We start from the raw sequence: 19,804 nt of genomic DNA, 5'->3' as shown, positions 1-19,804 counted from the left end.
GAGGAGGCACATGAAGAAAGGCCTCAGAGGATGATTTCAGGGTCTGAGTAGGTTCATATGGGGAGAGGCGGTATTGCAGTTGTGTGAATCTCTGACTCCAGGAAAGCAGCCTGAGGCTAATGGAGGCTGCAATGGATAAGAGACAGAGCTTTGGTTTTTAGCTCAGACTGCAAGATATTTATAATCTAAGATATTATGCCTTATGTTGTGATCAGTATACGAAATTATGCAACTAAGTGGATGTAAATTTATTTGTTCTAAGTTGTTTTGAAGTTCTGTAAGGCTGGATTTAGGCACATCAAAGAAGCGTTTCAGTTAAACACTTTGTAAATTTCATAAAGGGAAATCACGTTGACAAAAGACGGGATTCCACAGCGCCATCTGGTGGGTCACAGTGTTAGAACGCATATAAAAGTGTTTTACTTTACTAATATAAGTAAAGCTTCTGAACCATATTTTTGGGCTCTCGTCCATGAATTGGCACCATCCTCTTTTAAAGGCACCCTCTTTTGGTGGCCATCACTGGCACTGCTACAAGTCCCATCTACCGGAGCCAGCATAGTAAATGGTCAGGAATGATGGGAGTTGTAGTCCAACAGCATCTAGATTGCCACAGGTGTCCCCACCCTTGTACTAAGAGATCAGCTACAAAATAGCACCTCTGACCTACAGCACTGCAAACAGGATTACTGGGCACTCCAATTCCAGCTCCATTGACTGCTGCTACCTGGACGCAGTATTTTTGCCCAATAGCCAGGCCTGTCACTTCTAGGCTGTGTGTTTCTCCACCCACTGTTCTGTTAGAGCCTGAGTGAGTTTCATTGCCCAGGAACCAGACCTGCAAACACAAGGCGAGAGAAGAAAAACGTCAGCCTGTCTCACACAGAGCAGCACAAGACGGCAATTTCTGCAGAACAGAAGCACACATGAGAGGAACCAAATATATCCTGCACAGAGTCACACATCTAGGAAAGCAGTAAGAGATAGATGCAATGTGAGGAAAGATGCCAAATAACGGGGTGGCTAAGGCTAAGTTTTTTTCCAGTCTGTGGGCAGCATTTCTCGGGGGGGAGGGCACACATGCCAGTAGTGTGTGAAGCCAGAGGAATTGATTGATTGATTGATTGATTGATTGATTGATTGATTGATTGATTGATTTTATTATTGATTTAATATTATATTATTTATTATTATAAAAATTATTTATTATTATTATTTATTTTATTATTTATTACTCATCTGTCTGGGTTGCCGCAGCCGCTTTGAGCAGCTTCCAGCAAAATATAAAAACATAACAAAACATCAAACATTAAAAACTTCCCAATACAGGGCTGCCTTCAGGTGTCTTCTAAAAGTTGTATTGTTATTTATCTCCTTGACAGCTCATGGGAGGGCATTCCACAGGGAGGGTACCACTGCTGAGAAGGCCCTCTGCCTGATTCCCTGTAGCTTCACTTCCCGCAGTGAGGGAACCACCGGAAGGCCCTCGGAGCTGGACCTCAGTGTCCGGGCTGAATGATGGGGGTGGAGATGGTCCTTCAGGTATACAGGGCCGAGGCCATTTAGGGCTTGAATCCGGGGAGTTTCAGTATAAACAGATCTAGCTCTGAAGAGGACTGTATACTATACAGAAACTCACAACCCCACCTTTTGTTTTTAAATCCCCAAATTAGAAAGAGGATAAATTCCAGTTACCCTGAAATGATTTCTGACCCACGGGGGTAAAAGGGATGGGTTGGTGGTACAGCCTCGCAGCTCGACAGTGCCTGCGCAGACACATTTTCTAAGCAGGGAAGCATTACTCCAACTGAGTCCTTCTCCAAACTTTCTAACTAAAGAGCATACTGTGTGTCCGTACCTTAGTTAGAAAGTATGGCGAAGGACTTGGTCATAGAAGAAGGGCTGGGTTTAAGAATGGGGGAAGGCAAGGATTGGAAGTCAAGCACTTTTACTGGGATCCAGTGAAAATCCCACTATAGGAAAAAGTGGGCAGGGCAAGGAATGTAAAGTTTTATCTCTGTAAAGTAGACTAGTTTCTACAAACACACATACTCCTTTCCCTTGCCTCCACCCAGACAGGCAAGAAGCAAAGTCAGAATTCAAGGACACATTCTAGCCAAGTAAAGACACTTGAGGGGTGAAACAGTACCAGTGAGGGGTGCAGCCTGCTGAGAATTCTGAGGGCCAGGTCGAGATTTCAGGAGGGCCACATTTGACCCCCAGGCTTGAGGTTCCCTACCCTGCCATGGAACGTAAGTTCAGAGTCAGCGCACCTGCTGTACATGTATAATGTACAAGGAGCATGACAGCACACAAAAGAAGAAACGAGCCTTGAAAGTAAGAACCAGATGAGGTGTGGGTAACCTCTGGCCCTTCAGATGCTGCTGAACTTCATCTCCCACCATCCCTGTCCATTGACCATGCTTCTTAGGGCTGGTGGGAGCTGTAGTTCAGAAACACCTGGAGGGCCAAAGATTCCTCATGCCTGTAATTATTTCAGGAAACATAAATAAACGTAACTGCATGCCACTCAAGCACATCTCTAGTTTCCCCAGTTTCCTCAAGGACAACAGCTGGATAATGCTGAAGGGTTGCAACCATAGTTTTAATTGATCCACCCCCATGAAATGTTCTATTCCACCAGACCTTGGTGGAATACCACTTAATCATCCTCCCTCCAGATTCCTTCTATCCATCACCATCAACCAGATGTTGTGGTACCCAAATGGCACCAATTCCATTCCTCCTTACCTGGTAACCTTTGATGATACCATTGTGCATGTCTTGTGGAGGGGGCTCCCAGTGGATGATCACCGTGCCATTCACATCTTGAAATGTGGTGATGCTGATGCTTTCAGGGGAAGCACCAGGCACTGGGAAGAAAGGAAAGGATAGGGTTGCTGAGATATTTTTTAGGAAAAGAAGGAGCAAAAATTATTTGTGCAACAGGCCTCTAGCCATGTGCTATTATCTACTCTATTACTTCCTGCCTCCTCCATACAATTCAACAGCTCAAGATCATGAGTTCAGGACTGAGGGATCCCAATCCTTTGCATGCCTGGTGGATCTCAAAGGGTTCTCCAAGAGGGGTGGCGAAATTAGCCTTGGGCTGGCACTATCAGCAGAAGACTAGAGAGCATGGGATGGGGGAAAGTTCACATTTGAATTATGTACTCTGAATTCCATTTCATGACAACAAGGCAGGGTTCATATGCTCAGTGCTGCCTGGGTTTTGCAAAGGTGCAAGAGCACAGAAGAATCCTACTGGCCTCCAAGAGCTAGGTCAAAGCTCAGCCACATGCTTTGTAGACAGAAGGTCCTGGGTTGGTTCAGTCTTCAGTTAAAGGAGCCTCAGGTGTCACAGCTAGAAAAAGTCCTGTCCCTGGCACCTTAGAGAACTGTGTCCAGCCAGGTGAGACAATAATGGGGGAAGTGGATCAATGGCCAAGGGAACCTGTGGCCCTCCAAATGTTAAGATTCTAATTCATATCACCCCAGATCATGCTGGCTGGGGCAGTTGGAGTCTAACACATCCAGAGGGTGTCAGTCGTCAGAGGATCCAAATCCCCACGACAGAGAGAGGCTTGGAAATGCAGCCTTTTGGAATAATGATGTTTCCCCAAGTGAGTATCCACCCCCCCTCCCTCTTTCCCTTCATGTGTCATCACTATGGGTGCTGAGAAGTGCCCTCTGCCTTTCAGCTCTTTGCTCTCCTACTTTCAATGCTTGCCGGGTTCTGGAAGGGGTTGGGGGTTGGGGAATGCTTTCTAAAGACACTGTATCTGTCAGCTGTTGCCCCTTTGGTGCTTCTTCTTCTTCTCCTTCTTCGTCTCCCATTACTGCCCAGCTTTCCCCCTCATCTTCCTCTGAGCTGTGATCTCCCTCAAACCCCTGTTGTAATTCTGAACTGTCTTCTTCTCTGGAAGGGGCAGGCTGGGGAGGCGGTCTCCGCCATTCCTCCTCTGCCCCATCCCTGACATAGGGCCACATATCCCCCATGCCCAATATAACTCATTTCTTTATGTTCACATGCACCCCACTGCCTAAGGAAAGTAAACTGCCAGGCACAGATCACACCACATCACTGCCTCTAGAGCAGGATTGAGGAACTTGTAGCCCCCTAGATGCCTTGAAGGACTGCAACTAGGTGTAGCCCTGCTCTAGATGCATCTCTGCTCGACTACAACTTCCATTGTCCCCGGCCATTAGGATGTGGTGACTGGGACTGATGGGAGTTGGAGTCCAACAATGTATGGAGGGCCACTGGTTCTCCACCCATGTTCCAGAATATTTAGTGTTCAAAAAGAGGAAGTGCTGAAGGGTCGTACCTTCTTCTGGGATCCAGAGGTCCCTTACGTTGCTGTCCAAGCCATAAACCTTTCCTGAATATGGTTGCACCTTGAACTCATACTTATAGCCTCTCTCAAGCCCTGGGACGATGGTACGGTGATTGCTTTGGACGTGCCATTCAGCCCAGTGTGTGGTCACAGGCAACAGGGAGCGATAGAACACCACATAGCCATCTATGCGCTGGGAAGAGGAGACAACCTTCAAGACAATAGGTGGGAAATCTGGGTTAACCTCTGGCTCAGAGTAGGAATGCAGAAAATTTGCCAGTTTAAGCTTCTCCCCATTTCTCATTCTTCCAACCTTAAATTCACTTTCCCTGTCTCTTTCAGCTTGCAATTTCTTCCTTTAAAAACATCTGCACAAAACTGCACACGATGCATGCATTTAGTTATGCAATTTTGACTAATATACACATTTTTTGCAAGCATTTCCCTCCAATGTAATGTCATTTTCTTCGATATCGTGTGCCTTTTCATGCACACTTTTTGGCTGGAGAATGATGTCATAGAATTTGGAGGCATGTGTGGGTTTTGAAGGATGGCTGCCTTTCATTTGACTTGTTGGTTCACAAAACGTGAATTAAGCAGGCTTGCCTTAAAATGCAAGGTGGGTAGATTTCTCTCCCAACCCTAAATCAGAGAGAACTGTGATATCTGCAGAAACCACAGCATTTTTCGGGTCAAGCGACTCTTGGAGACGCTTGAGGAACACAAAGGCTATGGAACAAAGTGGGAATAGACAAGAGCCAAACAAAATCTTCACCCAAAATAAAATAAAATAAAAATTCTGCAAGCTTTTGCCATTCAACTCTGAACAGCCAGCTCAATTCAGCTCAAAATTTGGATTTTGAACAACATTCATGAACAGATTAAAACAGCAGTGTTCAATAAATACCTGCATTTTACAGCTACTTTCTCCCTTTCATCCCCACCTCTGCCACTGCAGGAAGTGGGAGAAAGATGTCTGCATTTTACAGGCTTCCTTTGGCTGTGTGCGCCTGTTCCCTGAACAGAATTTAACTCCCACCTGTCAGCTGATGAATTAAATCCTGGGTTTAATCCTCCTGGGAACAAGCATCCACACCTAATGCAGAACCAAAACCTGTCTTGCTGAAGTCACGTCAGCTGATTGAGAGGTGGGCATGATTTGGGCAAAATCACCTTGTGGGCCCAATTGGAATGGCTCATGGGTTTAGAGCATGCTGCCCCCATCTGTGTGGTCTGTTACACCTTTGTTATATCTAATTCACCTTCCAGTGCAGGTGGGCTGCTGGCGTGGAGGGGACAGCAGTGACGTTTGCCAGGTAAACCTTTGCCTCCATCGGCTCCTTCAATGCATCTTTTGGCCTGTCCTGCTTGCTCTGGCCGGTGTCCAAGGGATCTAAAAACCAAAAAAAACAGACTCAAAGGTGGATCCTTGGAGAACCTGGACTTTACCCAAATTGAGAGGTGATAAGATCAGTCCTTTTGGAGTCACCCCTTCCTTTACTTTATGCTTAAGTTTGTGCTGCTTTCTTACAGGATATGGTGACCAACGCAGCTCACAATAAATGAAGGCTGGCAACATCAATCCTGCCATTGTGGGAATCGTTTGCAGGCGACCCCCAGTGCCTGGAGACAGAAAGTCCGGTTGTGCATCCATAGCAATGACCAGAGGAGGAATGACCGCTGGGAGGAGCTCAGAGAGAAGAAACTGCTTGGTGCATCTGCAGCAACACAACTGGATGCCTTCACCCAGAGCTGCCATCTACGGAGGGCCATGGAGGCCAGGGAGCCTCCAATATTTTCAAGAACCCCACCCCCAATTTTATGGCAATCCTCAACAGGACACGCCAGAATGAAGATGCTTGGCTCTGCCTTGTCCATTTGAGGATCACCAGGGCAACGGCAACGTGTTCCTTTCACAAAGGTAAGGTGGCTGGTGGTGGGATGGTGGGCTGAGTTGGCCTGGCCGGGTTGGGGGGGGGGCGTTGCTTATTGACTTCATGCACAAGTGAAGGGCCAACCCAGTGTTGGTCGCAACTCACTGCCTATGCCTTCATCTGTCCCCGCTGCAACAAAACATGTCTCTCCAGCCACAGCAGGCGCTGCAACCTTCCAATAGTTTGACTTCACCCTCAAAGGTACACTCCTCCATAATCTCCCAAGGCAGAGGGATGTCAACAACAGCAATTATCAAAATACATCATTTTGGCTTTCCTCTATGGCCTTCCCCAACCTGGTGCCCTCCTAGTTGTTCTTTAAAAAGGTAAAGGGACCCCTGACCATTAGGTCCAGTCATGTCCGATTCTGGGGTTGTGGTGCTCATCTTGCTTTATTGGCCGAGGGAGCCAGCGTACAGCTTCTGGGTCATGTGGCCAGCATGACTAAGCCGAGCAGTGCACGGAAACGCCGTTTACCTTCCCGCTGGAGGAAGTTCCCGCTGGTACCTATTTATCTACTTGCACTTTGACGTGCTTTTGAACTGCTAGGTTGGCAGGAGCAGGGACCGGGCAACGGGAGCTCACCCCGTCATGGGGATTCGAACCACTGACCTTCTGATCGGCAAGTCCTAGGCTCTGTGGTTTAACCCACAGTGCCACCCGCGTCCCTTGCGCCACCCGCGTTAGGCTACAGCAAAAAGGTGAGGAACCTTTTTCAGACATATGGACATCTTCCAACAGTGGGCAACCTGTTGAAGATCTCCCACCAGTGATATGTAGAGCCAAAGGTAAGAAGTGTGCCCAGAGGCAAAAAGTCAACAGTATCAAAAGTGAAGGCAGCAAAACAACAGGCATAATTCTCATCCTGCTATGGTAGACTACCTTCCTGTCACACAGAAGCCAGAGGTTTCTACACACAGGGCTGATCACAGGGGAAGAGGGGGGGCATTTGCCCCAGAGCCTCACACCCAAGTAACCATTACTTGGTGTGTGTTTTTTGGCATTTGGTTAATTTCCCAACTTGTTTTTTATGCACATTGAAGTGAATTGTGACACCCTCTCTCAGCTTGGAACTGCAAAATTTAAGAAATGTGATTTGGCAAAAGACATAAATGTTCTTGTTAACTGATTTTGTCACATGCTTAACATCAGCTGTTTCCTCCCCCCCCCCTCAATTCTTCTGTGCGTTTCACAGAAAAGGAGTAGAAAAAAATTGTTAAATTAAAAAAAGAAAACACCTCTCACTTTTTCTCTTCTTTCCGGAGGTGGGCATCTGCTCCTATTTTGTTTTCATGTGCTGTCCTTTCTTCACAGCTGCATAATGTTATGACTTGGGGGGTGGGGGACGAGGCTGTATCCTGAGACCCTTCAAATGCCTGGCTGTCTCTCCCCTTCTAATTCTTGGAATAGCCAGGCTAGCTTCCTGGTGAGGTCATTCTTCCTTCAGGCAAACCAGAGCCATTGTCCTAGCTGGCCAGGTCAAGCCCTCGAGGAGCATGCCTGGTCACAGGGGGAGTGGCTTGGGAAGTGGGTGTGGCCTGGACAGGGTCCCAAGGGCCAAATATTGATATTGATAAGAGCCGCTTACCCTGCACAGTTAAAGATGCTTTGGCAGAGATGGTTCCCACCTGGTTGCGAGCAGTACAGACATATTTCCCAGCGTCGTTCATCGTCAAGTGCTGAATCTGAAGGATGTTTTCTTTGTTTACTTCATACCTGTGGGGAGAAGCGGTACGGAACCCACAGTCAATGACCAAGGCTTTCTTTGCAAATGCATGTTCATCCCTAAACACAGCTGCAATGTCCGGAACAGGGCCTGCATGTGTGAAAGAGCCATCGTAAGTCCGCTCACCCCTTTTAGGTGTGGTGGCATTGCAGGATGGCAGAGGCTCCTCCAAGGCCCCGATGAGGGGGTATCATCATCACAGCCCCATATGGATTGGGGGCATGGGCATAAGCCCACGCCTCCTATCAGAGGCCGGATCCTAGCCTGCATCCCAGATTGGCAAATGGGGATGCAGGCTAGGACACGGGCTGGAACGTGGGGAGGAGTCAACGGGGTGGGAAGGCTGTTAGAATTCCTGCTCCGTGATTGCAGTCATGGGATTGTTGTCTTTCACATGACGGTGTATGTTTTGACTCCACAAAGTGGGGAGTGACGGAGACAGGATGTTTGTGTTACTGTGTTCCGTGAAGTGGGACTATTGTCCTTTTTTCATTCTCTTTGCTGTCTGATGCTAGAGGGAGAGGGAGCCATGTTGCAGTGCTCCATGTGTGTTTATATGTAAATAAAGTAGATTAGCCAAAGTGCTGAGTTGCTGAGTTCTGTTACGCAAGCTGCGAAGACTCTGCAGATCCTTAAGTGTGCCGATGTCTGTTGGCATCGGTCGCTGTGATGTTTGGGCAGAAGAAAGCTTTTGAAGCTCCCGAAGGATTGACCAAGAGGGAGAGAACATGCTAGTCGGGCATGTGTTTCTGCCAGGGTCCTACTCGAGTGTAGGACGAGCTCCTGACAAAGGCTTCCCTTGGGTCCGTTCCCTGGCAATCTAAACAGTCCTCACCTGGGGCCCTACCTGCTTTCCCCTCGTCGGGTTTCCCACCCAGCCTCCCTTGGTTGAAGCTGATGTTTAAGGACTTTGCTGTGGCTACGGCAGTCGCCGTTTTATGGGGCCAGGTAGGAATTTGTCCACCAGGCCAATTGGCTCCAACCCGGTGGTTTTGCCTACCTCATAGCAATCGTCACAACTTGGTTGGGCATTGGGGCAATCCTTTGTCTTGGATGGAGGGGAGGCTGTTGTTTCTGCCTGCCCCTCCAAATGCTGGGGTATCCCGCTAAAGGGATCCGGGGGAGTGGCCATGTCTGCGTGCCCAGGGGGGCCAGGGCCGAAGGCACTCCCCCAGATGGTGGTCTCTGCAGGGGTCACCCTATTTGATGTAAGTCTTAGGACACTGCCACCCACCCAGATTAACCTATGCATCACTTCCAGTGGACAGGACAGAAATATTTTGATTGCCCCATGCCTTGCAAATTGGCCCTGGATAGCTCAGTTGGCTAGAGGGTGGTGCTGATAATGCCAAGGTTGCAGGTTCGATCCCTGTATGGGACAGATGCATATTCCTGCATTGCAGGGGGTTGTACCAGATGAACCCTTCCATTTCTGTGAAAGGCTCCTAGTCTATGATGATGATGATGATGATGATGATGATGATGCTTTTTTAAAAAGACCAACTTGCAATAAAAAATTACTAGCCCGCTAAGAGACGAGTAGTCTGCATAGCCATACACAGAAGAAAGAAAGACTGATCTGTCCAACACTAACTGACCCAGAAGCTGGATCCAGCAATGAGTTTGGCTTCTCCTATTTCCACAGTTTACCATTGGGCTCATCTTTAGGATTTGCCACCTGAACTGATAGCAGTAGGTGAGTAGGTGAGGAAATCAAGGAGAGGCAATCTTCAATGGATACTAGCCATAACAGCTCCAGGATCATCATGCCTCCCAATATGAATCACTAGTGGGAGAAGACTATGGTCTTCAAATTTGGCTTATAGCCTTTCTAGGGACAGCTGGTTGGCTGCTGAGGGAATCACAGAGGCAGAATGCCTTTGAAGACCAGTTCCTGGGGAGAGAACTATGGTGTTCATCTTCTGCTTGCCAGCTTCCCATGGGCATCTGGTTGGCCACTGTGGAGAACAGGGTGCTAGATGGGCCTTTGGTCTGATCCTGCAGCCAGGCTCTTCTTAAGTTCTGCCTTTGTTCCTCTGGCAATAGCTAGGTGACTTAAAAGCAAAATCTGAGGAATAAATCCACAGTGGGAGCAGCATCAACCCTTTGATGTGCTTCCTATAAACACCAACTTTGAGACCTATTCTGACATTTGAATGACATATATTAATCTGCAAGTGTAATTTAAGATGGATGTTTATTATATTGTGAATGCGGGGGCGAAACTTTTCTGTTGTTGTTTTTCCCCCTGTCTCTTTTTTCTTCTTCTGTCTTTAATAAATTTACAATTAAAAATCAATTAAAAACACACACAATTTGATCTTCCTTTCACAAGCTGGCCAAGCAGAGAGTGACAGCAAGAGAAATCCTCTGAATCTAACAGGTCTCCTCACCTTCCGGAGGGAAGCTCTCCCGTTTCCTTGTGCCACTGAATGGCGGGCGTTGGGTCTCCGTGGACTCCACACATGAACAGGACGGTGCTGCCAAGCTTGGCCACGACATCATTAGGCCTCCGAGTGAATACTGGCTTTTCTTGGATAGGAGAAGCAGACAATCTAATCAAACCGAATAGTCCCTTAGGGTTATGGAAGCTCTCAGTAGCAGAGTGGGTTTTATGGGGTCAGAGCCCACCAACATCTACTCAGAGTAGACCCCTTGAAAGTAATGGGTCTAAATCGGTCATGTCTCTTAATTCCAAGGGGTCTACTCTGAGTAGGACGAGCGCTGGATACAGCACACGGAGTCCAGACACTGAAAGACATAGCTGCTTTTCAGCAAGATGACCCACCTGTCTGTCTATCCATAAAGGTAAAGGTAAAGGTACCCCCTTGTACCCTGAGCTCGTAACCACTGTGCCTTCTGTGCTGCCACCTTATCAGCTCTTCTTGTCCTTGGGCTGAGTGGATGAACGCTTTCCAGAGACAGTGAATCTGTTAATTCTCTCTCTCCCAGTGCATCTTCTCCTAGCTGTTTCCCACCCAGTATTTCCCAGCTTCTGCCTTCTGAACTATGTCCCTCTGCAAACCACTGTTCCAAATCTATACTGTCCTCCTGCTCCTGGGAAGATTCAGGATCCTGGTGAGGAGCAGGGGGAAGGGTAGAGGGAAGCTCCCACCATTCCTTCTCAGTGCAGCCCTCCTCAGCACGGTCCCTGCCACCTGGGGACTGAACCTGGGACCTTCTGCTTGCAAGACAGGTGTTCTGCAACCGAATTATGGTCCTTCATATTTAGTTCATATTCTGGATCTGAATACGCTAAATGATCCAGCTGCTTATAATGATGCCACATCCCCAAAGAAAGTGTTGTTCATCATCTTAATACTACTACTACTAATTATTATTATTATTATTAATTTATTTATTTATTCCCCTTCCCATCTGGCTGGGTTTCCCCAGCCACTCTGGACGGCTTCCAACAAAATATTAAAATACAACAGTCTGTCAAACATTAAAAGCTTCCCTAAACAGGGCTGCCTTCAGATGCCTTCAGAATCACATTCCCTTTCAAAAATTGACTTTCTAATATGTTTCCCATTGGCTAAGTGCATACCTTTATCCTGCCGGCTTCAGTACAATGCACAAATGCAATACCTGATGGTGGTGGAAATGATGGGAAACAGATACCACGGTAATTCAACAGTTATGGTTGGGCGATGCTCTTGTTCTCTCCATAAGCACTTCTGTGCTCTGCGCAGTTAGGTGAAGCTCATGTCTATACATTTTGCCAATCAGCCCCAATGTGGCACTTATCTGTGGTGTAGAGATTCTCACCAGCTGATGGAACACCCGCCAAGGGCATAGCTCACCCTGGTGGGGAAAGATGGGAGGAGCAATCCCTGTTCCCTTCCTTACCCAAAATGGAGACCAAGGCAGCTCTGCTCGCTCGCTCTCCTACTTGATTGGTGGCCATGCAGACATATGCTCCTGCATCGCTCTTCAAAGCATGCGCTACCAAAAGCTTTGAGTTGGTCACCTGTCGAAATGGGGTGAGGTAGGGGAGAAAGAATATGTTGGAGCTCCACAAGTATGTGTGGCATAATGGTTAGGGTGTTGGACTATGACCTGGGAGACCAGAGTTCAAATCCCCACTCAGCCCTGAAGCTCAGTCGCCTTGAACCAGTCACCAACTCTTAGCCTAACCTTCCTCACAGGGTTCTTGTGAGGATGAAATGGGGGGGAGGCAAATTGTGTACCCCACCTTGAGTTCCTTGGAAGAAGGGATATATAAATGTATTAATAAAAATATATATTAAAATATTGTCATATTGTCTGGGAGTCTGTGAAATGCATTTTCTCTGGCCAAAAAAAGGACAGCTGGCTTAGCAAGATGGCTCAGCAACTTCTCTACACATTCTTCAAAGCATAAATACACCCACCCACACAATATGACATCACAACATCACACAATACATAATTATGCAAAATAACTTCAACATAGCAATGACAACACAGTGCACAGTACAATTCCTAAGCCCACTAAGTACATCCACTTAGTGGCTTTATTTTCAGAGAAAATATAGCTAAGTTCCTCAGTGTAGCCATCAAAACTAGGAAACTGGGATACAACGGTCAAAGAGAAGATGAATTCCAAGCCAAAGTTGTCTGTAGTTTAAAATTCATTTTGATAATGGGGTTGTTGTTGTTGTTGTTTTGTTAAAAATGAAAGGCAGAATCTGTGTGTATGTATATTGCCTTTTTATCCTCTCTACTGTGGTTGTTGTGGCTACATTCCCATCTTAAAGCACATGGCTTCCACCCCCAAATCCTGGGAACAGTAGTTCTCAGAGCTACAGTTCCCGGCACCCTTAACAAACTATAGCTCCCGGGATTCTTGGGGGGGGAAGCCACATGCTTTAAAAGATGTGGTGCAATTGTGACTTTGATAACTATACACCGTATCTGATATGGGCTGCATTGATTGATTGATTGATATCATTTATATTCCACCCTCTTGCCTAAAAGAGTTCAAGGTGGCACACATGGTTTTCCCCCTCCTCATATAACCCCCACAACAACCCTGTGAGGTCATAGAATCATAGAATCATAGAGTTGGAAGAGACCGCAAGGGCCATCGAGTCCAACCCCCTGCCAAGCAGGAAACACCATCAGAGCACTCCTGACATATGGTTGTCAAGCCTCTGCTTAAAGACCTCCAAAGAAGGAGACTCCACCACACTCCTTGGCAGCAAATTCCACTGTCAAACAGCTCTTACTGTCAGGAAGTTCTTCCTAATGTTTAGGTGGAATCTTCTTTCTTGTAGTTTGGATCCATTGCTCCGTGTCCACTTCTCTGGAGCAGCAGAAAACAACCTTTCTCCTTCCTCTATGTGACATCCTTTTATATATTTGAACATGGCTATCATATCACCCCTTAACCTCCTCTTCTCCAGGCTAAACATGCCCAGCTCCCTTAGCCGTTCCTCATAAGGCATCGTTTCCAGGCCTTTGACCATTTTGGTTGCCCTCCTTGGGACACGTTCCAGTTTGTCAGTGTCCTTCTTGAAATGTGGTGCCTAGGTCGGCTAGGCTGAGAGATAGTTTCTGGCCCAAGGTCACCTAGTGAGCTTCATGGCTGAGTGAATATTTGAACCTTGATCTCCCAGCTCCCAGTCTAACACTCTAGCCACTACACCACAGCGGCTCTTTAAAAAACCACAAATAGCATTGCTACTAGATGTATTGTTTTTTATTACCTCATAATGACCATTTTCCTCATTTATGGGGACGCCGTTCTTTTTCCACGAAATGGTTGGCTCAGGGTGTCCTCTAGGGGGCAAGCATTCCAGCACCAATTGTTCTCCAGTTGTCACCACCAAGTTGCTGGGATGAAGCCGAAACTCTTCTTGCAGAGCTACGAGAAAACACAAATATATCCTAAATAAAATTCCTGTATGGGGTGAGCAACAGTTTCCAGTATTCTTTGGGGGAAACAATTTGATTTAACTGCACATATGTGAATGTGGCCTACAATTTTGCAACTGAATTTGTCAGTACAGTCATACCTCATGTTACGTCCGTTTCATGTTATTTTCTTTCAGGTTATGTCCCACAGTGACCCAGAACTACCGGAAAGGGTTACTTCCGGGTTTCGTCACTTGCGCATGCGCAGAAGCGTAAAATGACATCACGCATGCGCAGAAGTGGCGAATCACAACCCGTGTGTGCGCAGATGTGCTGCTGCGGGTTGCGCTCTTTTCATTTTATGAACGGGCCTCCGGAACGGATCCCATTCGCAACCAGAGGTACCACTGTATGTGTTTGAATCCCACCTGAAAACAACAACCGTCTAGAAAAGTGGCGTCCAAACTTTTTTCAAAGAGGGCCAGATTTGATGAACTGAAGGGCCATGAGGGCCGACCAAAGGGCCGACCAAAGTTGTTAACTTTTTGAGCTTTTGAATGATTTTACATTGGAGTTGTTGAGCTTTTTTTAGGATTGATGTTGTTGAGGTAATTTTGGGGATTTACCCCAGGAAATAAACTGCCACAGGGGCCGGATTAAACTGACCGGCGAGCCAGATTAGGCCCCCAAAATGGACTTTGGACATGTCTGGTCTAGAAACAGCCTAAATTAGCCACACCAGTAGAGGGTAGCCCCGCACTGGACTACCGATCACGTAATAAGAAAAAATAGAAGTCTAAGGTGCAAAAAGTTGTTCATTGTACATTAGGCAGTAAAGGGGGATAAGTGTAAGAATCCTTCTTTTGCCCTCTGGTGTCGACTGTGTTTATGCAAAGGAGCAGGACATACAGCATGCTTTTTAATTACTCTGTCATTTCCAGAGGTTGCATATCGTAAGCAGAATCAAGCACGGATCCAGCTGCCTTTCTGTTCCATCTGACAAAATTAATCTGCTCAATTTGGAGGCTAAACTTCCATGTTCTAACACCAAGGAATGATGATGCAGTTAAAAGGATCGCTCCTTGAGCGGTTTAATTCCTTACAAATTAAGGGCAAGAGCCAATAATAGATAAACATGCTAAAAACAACAACTTCAATAAGGAAACTATCAATCAAACAAAATTCCAACCACAAAGTCATTGGATGTTGTGAGGGGTAGGGATACTTAAAACAGGAAAAGCTGAACCAGCAGAATCAATCATAAACCATACTAAACTTAAAAGTGAGTTTATTTGGTGCAGCCACTCTATTGTAACAGCAATAAAGCACATCCCATTAATTTCAATTAGTGTGTTGAGCACTTGTTTAACTCTCTCCCATCAACATCAATGGTGCTTATTTCACTTGCGCTCGATGATTGTACCCTAAGATTTTTACCACTCTTCAAAGCCTTTGAATTGCCTCTCACTGCATCAAGAAAGCGCTGCAGTATAAATTCCTTAATTCTGGTTTGTATTTACCATTACTTCATGGATTCTAAAACACACACACACACACACACACACACACACACACACACACACAGACACATCCAGTTAATGTGTTTTTAATCGTTTTCAATGATGGAGTGTAGCTACATAAACACAGGAGATGGAGCTTAAACAGGCGCCCAAGTCAATGATGATGATGATGATGATGATGATGATATAGATGTAAGGAATTCAATTAACATTGCCATCCTGGGCGTGCCTAGTCAGAGAAGCCATACCGAGTTGGGTTGCCATAGCTTGAAGAGCAAAAAAGAGGACAGCCTGAGCCTCTACCAGCCCACGTGCCTCTTTCCCCAGCTTGGGCCAAGCCCAAGCAAAAAAGCCCCCCCCCCCCGATGAATTAATAAATAACACCGCCCCGCCCCTCCAAATTCTGACATTTCCTTTAAAATGTAAAAATCCCCCTGGATGGGCATGTTGGCCTCCCAAAAGAGGACATGTCCTGGATTTCCCAGACGTATGGCAACCCAAATGCTGAGCTCAGTGGGACTTCTTCCCAGGAACATGTGCATTGAATTGCAGCATCAATTGCCTGCAAGTGTGTAGTGTGGAGCTAATGTGCACCTTCAACCATGGTACGAGGCTGTGCAGCTGAGAAAACTCTGCAACACACACACACAATTCCACAACAGTTGCTAGCCCAGAAAAAACATACTAGCTCACATGCTCAGGTGCACAAAAGGCAGGGGTGGGGAATTTTTTTATCCTTCGGATGTTGCTGAACTACTACTCATTAATCCACCCTAGCAAGCATGCTTCCTTGCCCTCACTTTTTGCAAAGAAAGAAAGAAAGAAAGAAAGAAAGAAAGAAAGAAAGAAAGAAAGAAGGAAACCTATTTGGAAACAAGATGCTGGACTAGATGGGCCTTTGGAGGCTTCTCAAAATTATCATTTTTCCAAGGGTCAGTCTGCTGGATTGTACAAGTAGCCATTTAATGCCATCTGTTGTCCCACTTCACTCAAAGCGCCATCAGCTGCTGCTCTTTTGAACAATACAAAAGACCACCAAGGCCATCAAAAAGAGGCCTGTTGACCAGAAGCCCTCCCACTTCAACACTGCAGGTTGCATCTGATGCTGATGCTACTCAGAGCAGATTCATAGAAATGAAGGAACCCAAGTGAATCACATCCGTTAACTTCAGGGTGCCTACTCTGAGCAGGAAACTTGCATTGCATAAGCCTCCATTTCCCAAAGAGGCCAGCCACAAAGGGCAGCGCCACCAGTTCTGCCACACTGCATACTGAGCCTCGGGGGCACTGCAACTATGACATCATGAATTGAACAGAACAGAAGGGGAGAGGCAGGGGTGCTGAATTTTGGCCTCACACAGGGCGCCGCTGAACTTTGAAAGACCAAAGTCCACCCCTACCAGGCAGATACCTTCAAGAAACCCACAAGCGGAACATGAAGGGAGTTGCAGCTCTCATTTCTTAGTACAGAAAGTATTGATCTGATGTGTAGAGATCTTTCCTTTTCTACTTGGTTCAAGAGGGTTCTGGAAAGTTTTTGTTCCATGTGAATGAAACAGGCAGAAGGTTCTTGTTTGGGTTATTTCTTCTGAGAAGCTGAGTACAGCTGGTTTAAACTGATTCTCTTATCTTACTGTCAAGGCCATGCTGACTATAATAATAAGGCCAGAAGGAGCCTGGGTTCTGAGCTTACTCTTTCTGACACTTTGTTCTGGTGTGCTGTTCTGTACGCTATAGTGTTAAGGTTTAGTCTTATTATAAGTCATTGTAAGTTTTATTGTAAGTGCTGCAACTGTGCTAATCCTGAATGTACTGTCATACCTTGGTTCTCGAATGCCTTGGTACTCGGACGTTTTGGCTCCTGAACGCTGCAAACCAGAAGTGAATTTCCTGTTTGCGAACATTTTTCATCCAATGCGACTTCCGTGGCTTCTGATTGAGTGCAGGAAGATCCTGCAGCCAATCGGAAGCCGTGCCTTGGTTTTCGAACTGTTTCAGGAGTCGAACAGACTCCCAGAACAGATTAAGTTCAACAACCAAGGTATGAGTGTATTGGATTTGTGACCATTGTGCTCATTTGCCTTCAGTAAAGCTCTGCTGGATGAAGTACAATTACCTCTGATCTACTTTTTGGAAACTCTTCATCATGTTTAAGTTTTTTCCTCCTTTGGACCAGCAAAGCTCAGCTGGCTGACAGGGAGAAGCCCTTGCCTGCTGTTACTGCCCATCAACCGGTACTATTCACAGATACAATGCCACTGAACCTGGAGTTTCCATTTAGCCATCAACACTAATAGCCACTAATGGGCTTATCCTCCATATATTTGTCCAAGCTCCTTTTGAAACCATCTAAGCTAGCAACCATCACCCCATCCTGTGGCAACAAAATGAGAACTAGTGTGGCTATTTATGGGAAGCCGTCTTCCTGCAGCTACTTCTGCTTCAAATATAACAATTGCCTTGACAACCCGAACTGGGAACACAATCAGAAGGGAGAAACCCACAGACAGGGAGAGAGGCAGCCTTTTCCCCTTGCCTTCCAGTCTTCTGCCTGCTTCCTGCATTCATCCCTCCTGAAGGATGTGACTCCTTTGTAATATAATCAAAAGTCCAGGAGATGAGCCAACTTCTTACAAGCAGCAACCTGCAGAGACCGTACCTTAGGATGTTATTGCTAGATATTTTTAGACGGTTAAACAAAATAATCCTTAATTGTTTCCAAAAGTCTCCCGCCCCACGTTTCCCAACGCAGACCAAGAGAAAAGATTAGGCTGCATTGCAGCGACTGCGCTGTAACAAAGAAATAGGTCAATTCTACTGCTGAAGAAGGATGGTAGAGGACTACGGATGGTGGAGAAATTTGGTTGATCTCCATTTAAATGGGAACCCACCTAACTGACACTTCCCAATGCAATCTGCTAACCAAAAAGCAGCCATTCTTGAAAATTCGCACTTTCCTGAATTTTGCATTGAAATTCTCCAAACAAATAATGCACCAAAAAATGATGTCTATTTGGGAAAGTGTGTTCAAAAATATGCATATTAGTGAAGATAAGACATAAAATGAATTCATATTAGGAAATAATCAGAAACTATGGGGAAATTGTGCACGAGAATGTGCATATTATGCAAAAATTGCTCTAAAATGCCACTTAAAAATAAAATCACAAACTGATGCAGAAATGTAGAGACCTGAACTTGCAACTGGGAAAAATGAGAAATTGAGAGAAGCCAAAATCAACAGATGTGCCCATACAGGACTAATGGAGGGGGTTATATTTGCTGTAGAAATGAGAAAAGGATCTCAACATCTCGGAGAGAGACAAGTTTAACTGCCCCTGACCATAAAGATAAAGGTAAAGGTACCCCTGACCATTAGGTCCAGTCGTGACCGACTCTGGGGTTGCGGCACTCATCTCGCTCTATGGGCCGAGGGAGCCAGCGTTTGTCCGCAGACAGCTTCCGGGTCATGTGGCCAGCATGACTAAGCCGCTTCTGGCGAACCAGAGCAGCGCATGGAAACGCCGTTTACCTTCCCGCCGGAGCGGTTCCTATTTATCTACTTGCACTTTGAGGTGCTTTCGAACTGCTAGGTTGGCAGGATCAGGGACTGAGCAACTGGAGCTCACCCCGTCGCGGGGATTCGAACCGCCGACCTTCTGATCAGCAAGTCCTAGGCTCTGTGGTTTAACCCACAGCGCCACCCACATCCCTATGCCCCTGACCATATGGGAATGTAAATATGACATCCTAGTGCATAAGTCAATACACAAATATTTTATAGGGAGTTTTGATAAGTGGAACCTATTCCAAAAAGTCCCAGTGTGGAGTGCTTCTTGTTTAGGGATTCAGTCAAATAGCCATGCCAGCTTCCAAAATACTCCACCCCATTTCTCCTCCACCCAAGTTCTCCATTATTCCCTTTCAACAGTTAGTCAGCATTCCATGGCCATGTCTTCAGTCCCCAATGGGAAGTTTATGGTGGTTCCCCAGCACCACCTTTTAGGTTTTGCTCCCTAAAGATTTTGTGTAACAATACCTCTTGTGCTGGAGGTGTTGGGAGAACTGAGATCACGGTTAGTGAATGATGGCTTCCTACTTTGCTGCATATGTATGAGCAAGCTGAGCTTTTTAATTGGCTTTTGTGATCATAAAGGTAAAGGGACCCCTGACCATTAGGTCCTGTCGTGGACGACTCTGGGGTTGCGGTGCTCATCTTGCTTTATTGGCCAAGGGAGTCGACGTACAGCTTCCAGGTCATGTGGCCAGCATGACTAAGCAACTTCTGGCGAACCAGAGCAGCACATGGAAACACCATTTACCTTCCCGCCAGAGCGGTACCTATTTATCTACTTGCACTTTGACGTGTTTTCAAACTGCTAGGTTCGCAGGAGCAGGGACCGAACAATGGGAGCTCACCCCGTCGCAGGAATTCGAACTGCCAAC

General features: G+C 46.3%; 1 protein-coding gene across 4 annotated transcripts in view; it reads right to left on the bottom strand.

The window, feature by feature from the left end:
* ROBO4 (roundabout guidance receptor 4) overlaps positions 1-19,804 on the bottom strand; it is a 100,377-nt gene that overhangs the window by 56,092 nt on the left and 24,481 nt on the right. For all 4 annotated transcript variants that reach the window (XM_081843269.1, XM_081843268.1, XM_081843271.1 and 1 more), the window contains exons 3-10: positions 13,691-13,848; positions 11,850-11,970; positions 10,391-10,529; positions 7,860-7,987; positions 5,600-5,730; positions 4,329-4,548; positions 2,752-2,873; positions 667-838 (exon numbers count right to left, since the gene is read on the bottom strand). In XM_081843269.1, coding sequence (XP_081699395.1) covers positions 667-838; positions 2,752-2,873; positions 4,329-4,548; positions 5,600-5,730; positions 7,860-7,987; positions 10,391-10,529; positions 11,850-11,970; positions 13,691-13,848 — 1,191 coding nt within the window. The remainder of the gene's footprint in view (positions 1-666; positions 839-2,751; positions 2,874-4,328; positions 4,549-5,599; positions 5,731-7,859; positions 7,988-10,390; positions 10,530-11,849; positions 11,971-13,690; positions 13,849-19,804) is intronic.

Source organism: Podarcis erhardii (assembly GCF_964252035.2).
Source record: "Podarcis erhardii genome assembly, chromosome: 16".
Lineage (NCBI taxonomy): Eukaryota > Metazoa > Chordata > Lepidosauria > Squamata > Lacertidae > Podarcis > Podarcis erhardii.
Note: the sequence above shows the minus strand (reverse complement) of the source record. Positions and strands in the feature narration are given on the sequence as shown.